Source organism: Ochlerotatus camptorhynchus, unplaced genomic scaffold, assembly GCF_037179485.1.
Source record: "Ochlerotatus camptorhynchus isolate MF236.1 unplaced genomic scaffold, CSIRO-AGI_Acam_v1.1 ptg000330l, whole genome shotgun sequence".
Taxonomy (NCBI): domain Eukaryota; kingdom Metazoa; phylum Arthropoda; class Insecta; order Diptera; family Culicidae; genus Ochlerotatus; species Ochlerotatus camptorhynchus.
Window position 1 is genome coordinate 13,121,157 of NW_027040818.1, and position 9,589 is coordinate 13,130,745.

General features: G+C 42.9%; 2 protein-coding genes across 2 annotated transcripts in view; one reads left to right on the plus strand and one right to left on the minus strand.

Annotated features, from left to right (window-relative positions):
• Positions 1-3,585, minus strand: part of stau (double-stranded RNA-binding protein Staufen) — an 81,933-nt gene extending 78,348 nt beyond the window's left edge. Inside the window, exons 1-2 of the mRNA XM_065230403.1 lie at positions 3,357-3,585; positions 2,429-2,810 (exon numbers count right to left, since the gene is read on the minus strand). Of these exons, the coding sequence (XP_065086475.1) occupies positions 2,429-2,643 (215 nt within the window). The 5' untranslated portion in view covers positions 2,644-2,810; positions 3,357-3,585. The remainder of the gene's footprint in view (positions 1-2,428; positions 2,811-3,356) is intronic.
• A 3,725-nt stretch (positions 3,586-7,310) lies between these two features.
• Adck5 (aarF domain containing kinase 5) lies at positions 7,311-9,167 on the plus strand. The gene is made up of 3 exons (XM_065230732.1): positions 7,311-8,227; positions 8,292-8,974; positions 9,037-9,167. The coding sequence occupies exons 1-3, from the start codon at positions 7,352-7,354 to the stop codon at positions 9,143-9,145; spliced, it is 1,668 nt and encodes a 555-aa protein (XP_065086804.1). The 5' UTR covers positions 7,311-7,351; the 3' UTR covers positions 9,146-9,167.
• The last annotated feature ends 422 nt before the right edge of the window (positions 9,168-9,589 follow it).

Genomic DNA, 9,589 nt, shown 5'->3' on the forward strand with positions numbered 1-9,589 from the left:
GCCGGCCTGGCAACATTGCCCAGGCTACGCCCACCCAGCTGTGTCCATGTTTTAGCTGGTAGTCTTTTGTTATCATATGACTCGAGGAGGCGTGAAGTAGGAACTTGTGAGGACCAGGGCTAGGTATTCCGCTCCTTCCAGGTTGTCAACTCACCATTTTGTAGCTCTTCTTATAATCAGGAAATACCAATAATATTTTTAAATTGAATAAAATAACAATCAAGTATGATATAAATCATCGCATTTAGAATGTTTTCATTCTAATAAGTTGTTAAAATAATTAATTTATGAAAATCTCAACATACAGCACATACTATGGTTTTTTTTACAGTGAATTTAAATGAATTCTATATTTTTAGGGAAGTACTCAGTTTGAAAAATCACCCAAACGACGGGTAAGACAACGAGATATCGTTTTCAAATGTTCTAAAAAAATGTTTCTCAACAATGTCGTAACATGCTTTAGTTAGGCAGTATACAACCGAAATCGGGACAACATACCAAAATTCATAAAGAGGGCGGTACCAAAAAATTAGGACGTGTTAAGGTATAAGTTTGTTCGAGACTTTTACTCAGGGATCCACAAGAAAGTCAAATATACCCCCCTATTCTGTATTTCGTTTCGAACGAAATTCTCATACAAAAAAAAAATTTTTGTATGAGAATTTCGATCGAAACGAAATACAGAATAGGGGTGATAGTCAACTTTCTCAGTCCTAGAAAAAAAAGTTCAGATTTGTTGCACAGTGTAGCTCATGAAAGTGACTGTAACCTGAAAATCTAGTCCAGTCCAAGGGTATTGACTTTTTTTCATGGTCCAAAATCTATTTTTTTTTTTCGTAGAGAGGGCGAAACATATTTCAGTACTAACATTTGAAAACGGCGCAAAAGCCATTTATAAACAAATGGTTTGTGGGCCCTTTACTCGCTACCCGAAGAACGCCCACGCAAACCAACAGCATCGTCAGGAAGGGGAAAATTTCCCCTACCCGATGTTGCTGTTGTGTCGCGTGGGTGTACTTCAAGTAGTGAGTAAAGGGCCCACAAACCATTTGTTTACAAATGGCTTTTGTGCCGTTTTCAAATGTTAGCACTGATTTTTCCACGATTTGTCACGGTGACTTCGAATTCCTGGTTTACTGGTCACCCTAATGTGATCATCGATCATTTTCGTGTATTTTGAAAACTTCTATCAATTTAATCTTCTTCTTTTCTTTTGGCTTTTACGTCCCTAGTGGGACTTTAAGCCGGATCTCACTTGAGACAGCTCTTAATTGAGAGATTTTCAAACCGGTACCATTTTTGCATTAGTATAATTGTGTGGCAAGTACAATCATACCAACCGGTGGAAACTAACGATTTTAAATTGGCTCACACTGGACTAGCCTATTGGTCCCAAGCAAATCGATTAACGGACCCTATTCTAGTCGAAATTCTAGCACTATACTATGTTTGTGTTGATTCGCTATGAAAGTTTGACAGATAAAATGAGGGATTCGTGGATTTTCCCATGTTTCGAGGGGTGCATCGATTAGCTTGGGACCGAAGATAGTACCAGAGCTGAGCCAAAAAGTTGATCATACCATAGAGGTAACTCTAAGACCAGAAGGTCCCGAAGAAACGTGCTCAACTTTTTAGCTTAGCTGTGGTACTATCTTCGGTCCGAAGCTAACGGATGCACCCCTCGAAACATAGGAAAATCCACGAACCCCTCATTTTACCTGTCAAACTTTCATAGCGGATCAAAACAAACAAAGTGTAGTACTGGAATTTATACTAGAATGGGGTACGTTAATCGCTTTGTTTGGGACCAATAGGCTAGTCAAGTAGTGAGCCAATTTAAAATCGTTAGTTTCCACCGGTTGATCATACTCTATGCCCAGGGAAGTCGAGAAATTCCTAGACCGGACCGGGAATCGAACCCAGCCGCCTCCAGCATGGCCTTGCTTTGTAGCTGCACCTTTACCGACTGAGCTAAGGGAGGCCCAGCCGATTGGATCTTTGTTAAAATGTGCAAAAATCAAGTTGTATGGTGTCCTTATCTCTATGTACGAAGGACAAAATCACATTTCCATTTCTTTATCCTACGTACATGATGTAATTAGTTCTTTCTTAGGCTCATATTGTAGCTTTTCTAAACACACACGATTTGGAATTCCTCTGATTCTTTGAATAGGAAGAAGCCATGCTTCTTAAAGTGTCCCTATACTAATTTCCACCAGTGTATTTTAGATATTTAAATTCAGTGCATTATGCTTGCGCTGCCTTGCATGTCTCATCAGCATTATCCTCCGCACAACACTAACCGCGGTGCAGCACACATTTTATGCCGACACTGCACTTCTTCGCAATCAATATTGACTTTCAATGAAACATAAACAAAACAATTGAGTAGATATTTGGGAAAGAGAATACAATCGACACCTACCTGGGACCGGAGTGGTGTTCCCGGATCTGTGGCGGCGGTGGTGGCTGTTGCTGTTGCTGCGGCATCGTGCCCGGCTGGGGAACGTTCGGCGGTGGAACGCTCGTCAGATGGGTCAGATGCGGTGGAGGAACCTGATGCGCCGTCGGTGGCGGCGGATGGGCCATATGGGGATGAGCCTGCTGCTGCTGGGGCTGGGGTGGATGTCCGTGAATCATCCTACTAAACCCAGCGGCTAGCGGTGGTCGGCGATTCGAGATCACTGTTCTGCTTTCACTGATCACTGTTGTTCTCACTTCGGGCTTTGCACTCTTTTCCCTTGACTTATGCTAATCACTTTATTCTTCGACTTGCACAATTGCAACAGTAATTGTTCCACAAAACACTGAAATGGAAAGAAAGATTTAAATTTAGATATAGGTAATTATCGAAATATGTCGCCTTGGTCTACTTGCAACCCTATCGTTGGATTTGCCTGCAAAACATCTGTCAGTCTGTACAGACACAAACTCGAGCCAGTTAGCCCATCATCGTTCCTTTTCCCCTTCAATTAAAGGTATTTTGCTTTCTTCCCTTCCCAGACGATCACGCAAGTGATGATTATTTTCGTTCGAGGTGGTTATTCTAACAAGATAAACAGAACCATGACCGATGGAAGAGATCCGCCATGATGATGACGATGATTGGGATGATGACGACAGGCGACAGCCGACTCAAAGATGATGGTCAACTCAACCCGAGGACAAAGCCCTCGGGGTTGTTCCTCAGTGTGAGCCATTTTGCGTCGTTCTGGAATGCGTTGAACATTCCAGACGAAATCAATGAGCAACCAGACGGCGACGCTCAGGTGACCAACCAAAATTAGAGCCTATGCCTATGTCTTCTTCAAACAACACCATATGGGACAGCAGGAAAATTTCCCCGGACTTACCTTTTCCACGACCAAGCTTCTTAAACGCCTTTTCCGTATCACACACTTTTAAAACATTACAATAGTTACACTAATTACAAACTCCTCTATTCCATTTCTTGGTTTTAATCCAGCATTGGAAGCAAATAAAACAGGAGAATCGTCGGCAAACAGTAAAGAAATTTTTCTATCTAAAAAATACACGGATTGGTGACGGTTCCGTTGCTGGCGTTTTTTCGCTAAGCACTAAAATAAAATTACCTAAACATGACGACCGGACAAGCAAAGACAGACAGACGAACGATGAAGACGATGTCGACGGGAGAAATTCCGCATCCATCTCTGCGAGAAAATACATGAGCGAGAGCGAGATCGAACCAGCAAATACAACGGGATTTTTGCGGCCCTTTAGCGTGCGGTGGAAAGAGAAAGTCATATATGGTGAGTTTGACAACAATGACAACTGCGGGCAGCTGATCCACGGATCAATGAGGTAAGGCCCAGAGAATTTGTCATCTCTTTTGTTCCTCCGCTGTTTCAATGGTTGACGGAGTTTGACGTCACACTCCGACACCGTTTAAACAGCGGAGGAACAAAAGTGACGACAAATTCTCTGGGTGTCACATGTTTACACTCATTGCGTCGGACCGTGGCTTCGGAAAAAAAATCCTTCACAGGGTGGTATCTACAAAATAATAACGCACAACACCGTTTTGATGCACAAATTCGAGCAGTTTCGCTCCCGAGTAAAAACGGTTAACTCTTTGGGCGCCAAACCATTTTTTTTATTTGATATCAAGATATACCCCTCGTGGCGAACATAAGAAGTACTGAAATGTTTCAAAATCCTTTTAACGCGATGTATGGGAGAGAATTAAAATGCTTGTATTTTAATACCTAATTATTTGAATACACAGCAAAAAAAGTTGTTGAATATTACATCGAAACTGCTGCAACCAGGTCAATCCATCGGTTGTGTAATATCACATTGTACGATGTACATCGATTTTGTGAACAAAATTACATCCATTGATGTAATATTGTATCTGCTTTTTGCTATTACATCATTATTTCATACATCAGCTTGAATTACGTTGATCGATATTACATTTTTTTTTGCTGTGTAGGTCGAAAAACGATCAAATGCAGAATTTCATAATTTTTCACGAGGAGAGGAGTTTTAAAACGGGGCTGCTAAATGGGTGAGCCAAATAGAAACTACACCGTGAGCCGAGGGGGACGACTCTATCTACGATGTTGTATTTTGCTGAGTAGATTTCCTGCGCGATGCAAGTAGATGCAAGAAATAATTTTTTTTCGAATATTGATTCGCTAGTGAGATTTTTTGAACATCTAGAAATGGGATTTAGATGTATCTGGATTATTCCTAGCTTTACATGATACAGCTAATATTGAAGCAGCATATGGTAAATCATATTTATCGAGATGTTAATAATGGTTGATTTTTACGAATTGACCACTTCATTCGAGCAGTTAAAATGACGTTTACTACCACTCGAACGTTGAAATAAAACATTATTTTAAGATTTTTTCTTCTAGAACCACGAGAAAAGTACCCAACATTTGTGCGTTTCATAAAAAAATAGAAATTAGTTGGTTCAGTTTTGTGAAATGGCTGGTAGAAAGTCACGTCAAAACTGCTTGACAAAGTGGTCAATTTGTCACGGTAATGGGGCTTCTTTTTTCTTTGCTTGTTTATTTATTCATGACGAATCCCGATAGGAATCGATGGGATTCCAAACATGGATAAAGAGAGAGAGAGAGAGAGAGAGAGAAAGAGAGAAGGATTAGTAATTTCCATTTAATTCCATTACCTTATTTGCTTATCTGCACATTGTAGACGAAATACGCGTATCTGTCAAGGACGACACCCACATTCATCAGGATACACACACGAATCCCAATGCAGAATCCTCAGACAGATCCCGATGGGGAATACGGTGATGGACCCCGATGACGGATCCCAATGGGGAAACCGATGGCATATCCCGATGGGGAATTCGATAACGGATCCCGATGGAGAATACGATGACGGATCCCGATGGTGAATCAGAAGACAAATTCCGATGGGGAATCCGAAGAAGGACTTCGATGGGGAATCAGATGACGAATCCCGATGGGGAATCCGATGACGGATCGTGATGGGAATCCGAACACGGATGCTGATAGGGAGTAAGAGCAAGGATTTTGAAGGGGAATCCGAAGACGGATCTTGATGGGGAATTCGAAGATGGATCCCGATGAGCAATCCGAAGACTGGTCTCGATTGAACATCCGAAGACGGATCCCAATGGGGATTCCGAAGACGGATCCCGATGGGGAATCCAACAACGGATCTTAATGAAGAATCCGAAGAAGTTGTATTTATTTCCTTACCGCAGTACGCTCTCGTTTGCAACATAGGATTTCCTTAATAAAATGTGTATGGTTATTTTCCTTAACGACGTATTAGGGGTATCATCCCAACCATTTATGGAATAGTTCTACCAGTTTAGCTTAGTCGCAGGAGTCAAGTGCATCCTGGACGTATGCTTACATATGAAATTATTCTGGAAGGATTGCGTTGGTCCAGAAATGCATCACATGACCTTGAAGGAGAACGACGGATAAGTTTAGATTAGGAGCACTTTCAGTCTCTTTCGTTCTTATCAACATTACGTTAGGACGATCTTAGCAGCAGACAAATCTTTCTAGGATCAAACCCTTATAAATATAAGGTAAATTTTCTACTTAATAAACGAATGTTTCCGTCAGTTTGTCGATCTTTCAAGATCTGCATTCCTTCCAGCCAGTACCTTCATCAGGTTTAAACTTACATAACTGTTGAGACTGTTAAAATCTATTTAGTGAGGAGTTCAGACCTCAGTCTAAAATCGAAATCAAAAACCTAAGGCTAAAGGCACTCCTTTTCGGTCTATTAAATTCTGAACTACGCCATTGTAACGTAACAGAGAGACTGTTAGAGAGATTTAGTAGAGTAACTGTCTTAGCGTCTTGAACAGCTTTTGATAGAATCAAGAAAAAAGCACTCGCTCCAGGGCACTCGGGACGACAGGGCAACCGCACATCACCCCAAACCGTTCGGCGTGGTAGGTGAAACTTCATGTGATCGAACAACCTCGGGACAGCTTGTTTAAACTCCTCTGCCATCCGTGCCGAACACGCCCTGAGATTCGCGTGATATGTTTGAAGTATAAATAACTAGACTTTTTCTCAAACAGACTCAAAATCTCCAGGTTGTTAATAATGCAGCATTGATTCATTAATTTAAATAATTTCTAACAAAATTCTCATATAGTCAATCGTGCCAGCTACAATCAGCAAAATTGCTTGTATTTTTCTCTGAAATAGCTCCACCTGCGTTTTAGAGTACACCGTCATCTGCAGCAGCTACCTGAACCAATGTGAAATTTGCAACTGTACCGGTATGACAGATGGATGTAAACTGAAAATGTTAAGATTATCTGCATGAGGTAATCGAAATGACAGCTAGAATTTTGAAGCTACCTTTCAATTTGATACTGCCAAAATCCTAGATAGAATAAGCTTCCCAACACGAGATACACCACCGGTAGTAGCATAACGCCAACGATGATCACGCTCAAAGCGAATTTCACGACAGCCGGCAGCGGCGTAGGACTCAACACATCCAACCAAACGAACAGAATGTCCTGCAGGAACGGCTTCATAATGAAAAGGATTTTCTGATACCATCGTCCGTGATGCCACTGGGAAAAGATACAAAATTTATTTACTGTGCAAATTATGCCGACTAGCATCCCTTTCGGTCTTACCATCACGAATAAATTTTTTCGAGCACTTTGCCAAATGGGCATCCCTAGTCAACTTTTTTTTTTGCCAAGATGCGGTTGTTTACAAGCAAAGCTCCAAACTGTCAAGGACGGGCCGGTGTTATTTATTTTTATCTGTTTCACGTCCTCTATGACGGCGAACATTAGGAGCGAGTTTTTCGCTGAAGTTACGTGGCAATTGAGATGCTGGGTGTTCGATTAGGACTGGGAAGACGATGCTGGACCAGTATTTCCTGTCTGCGAAGAAATCTGACGTCGCAGAGCGGGGTGGCGCCTACTGCGCAGCGGGAATGGAAAACAGGTAGGATTGTCCTAGGCACGACCGGAACTTTGCTTCTGGGAGCGATCGGGTACGATGGTGTGGTGAACGAACTGGAAAATGTGCAGAGTGCGCAGCGGTTCCTTCGATCCCTGGCGATTGGGGTCTGCATATCGGCCGATTATACCTGGAGTCTTTGGGGACTGTCTGATGAGGATCCGAAATACGAGCTGATCATGTCTCAGGTTCACCAAAGAGCGGCCGATAGGATATTGAACGGATGTTTAGTTAATGGAGGTCTGTATATAAAGATGGGCCAAGGAGTGGCGGCTATGAACCACATCATTCCCAAGGAGTACGTGCGGACGTTGAAGAAACTGGAGGACAAGTGTCTGCCGCGGAAAGCAGGGGAGGTGAGGAAGCTGTTCGTGGAGGATTTCGGGAAGACACCGGAAGAAGTATTCCAAACGTTCGAGTATGAACCTATAGCTGCAGCGAGTTTGGCTCAGGTTTTCCTAGGAACGACCAAGGAAGGCCGGAAGGTCGCCATCAAGGTTCAGTACGCGGATTTGAGGAAACGGTTCGACGGCGATTTGAGAACGATTCTCTTCCTGCAAGACATGCTTGCGCTGATGCACAAAAACTACAACTTTGGATGGATCATTCGGGATCTTCAGGGAACCCTGCGGGAAGAGCTGGACTTTACCCATGAGGGAAGAAATTCGGAACGATGTGCCGAGGATTTGAAGAAGCATGACTCCATCTACGTTCCCAAAGTCCTGTGGGAATACACCAATAAGGTATGGATTGGTATTGATGTAATTTTTCACCGATATTGGAAAATCTCACTACCAACAATTTCAGCGTGTCCTAACGGCGGAATTCATCGATGGATGCAAAATTAACGATTCCGAGGGCTTGAAAAACCTCAAAGTCAATCTGGCCAAGCTGGACGTCAACCTATTCCGAGCCTTCGCCGATCAAATCTTCCGAACCGGTTTCGTCCACGCCGATCCACATCCGGGAAATGTCTTCGTTAGGCGAGACCCAACCTCGGGGCGACCACAGCTCGTTCTACTGGATCACGGCCTCTACGGGAAACTTACTCCGGAGGTTCGTGCTAACCTGTGCCGCTTTTGGGAAGCTATCGTTCTGAAAGACCACGCAGAAATGGCCAAAATCGCCCGGGCTTTGAACGTCCAAGACTACCGGACCTTTGCGGAGATTTTGCTGCAACGCCCGCTGGAGCTCAAGGGATCCAAACTGACCACCCGCCTGTCGGAAGACGACCTGGACTACATGACACGCCAGGCCAAGGAACATTTTGACAAGGTGATGCAAACGTTGAGGAGTATGCCTCGGAATCTGATTTTCGTGCTGAGAAATTTGAACACGATCCGGGCGATTGCCCGGGAGCACGGCGATCCGGTGGATCGGCCGAAGGTGATGGCACGCTGTGCCATCGCCGCGTTGAGACAGACCAACCGCGGTATTACGGGCTTTTTCCGGTCGATTTTCCGGAGGATCAACTTCGAGTATCAACTGTGGTAAGCGAAGAACTGTTGCTGGGGGATTGTATTCTAAACAAAGATTTTTGATCATATTTCAGGAAATGTTCATTCCAATTTTGGCTAGTGAGTTCCTATCTAAAGCTGTTGACCCGCCTTGGTCGCTCGCCGGATACGTCGCATCTACTGGATGTGCAGGTGGAGGTGTAAATAGTAGATAACGCTCTTAAAGTATTGAGATTGACTACAGTGGAAAACCTGTAGTAACGTGTTATTTTAGAAAGTAACTGAAAGTTTTACTAAGTAGATATTTATTTAAAAAAAAAGACAAATGTATGTATTTTTTATATTAAACTTCAGAGTTGTCCTACAACATAATATCAATCATTAACTTAACTCTGCTGGAAGTGTTTAGCCCTTCCCTTGCAAGCTCTCGAGCTCCACTATCAGAACTTCAACATTTCACCCAGAAATACTCTTAAATTTTTGAAGAAAACTTCTACAGAATCATCGCTTTCTCACAGATTAGTTGGAAAAGAGTTTGCGAAGTAAATGGGAGAACCACACACTCTTTGTCGAGTGTTGTGAGATGCATACACGGCGAATGAGAACGACCCAAATTTGAGTTTAGTTCACTCATAATCGCCATAAGTG

Excerpts from the sequence above, each read along its gene's own strand:
- Adck5 (XM_065230732.1), top strand. The coding sequence starts at position 7,352 with ATGCTGGGTGTTCGATTAGGACTGGGAAGACGATGCTGGACCAGTATT. Across the intron at positions 8,228-8,291 it reads TGTGGGAATACACCAATAAG|CGTGTCCTAACGGCGGAATT; the intron begins GTATGGATTGGT and ends CAACAATTTCAG. Across the intron at positions 8,975-9,036 it reads AACTTCGAGTATCAACTGTG|GAAATGTTCATTCCAATTTT; the intron begins GTAAGCGAAGAA and ends ATCATATTTCAG.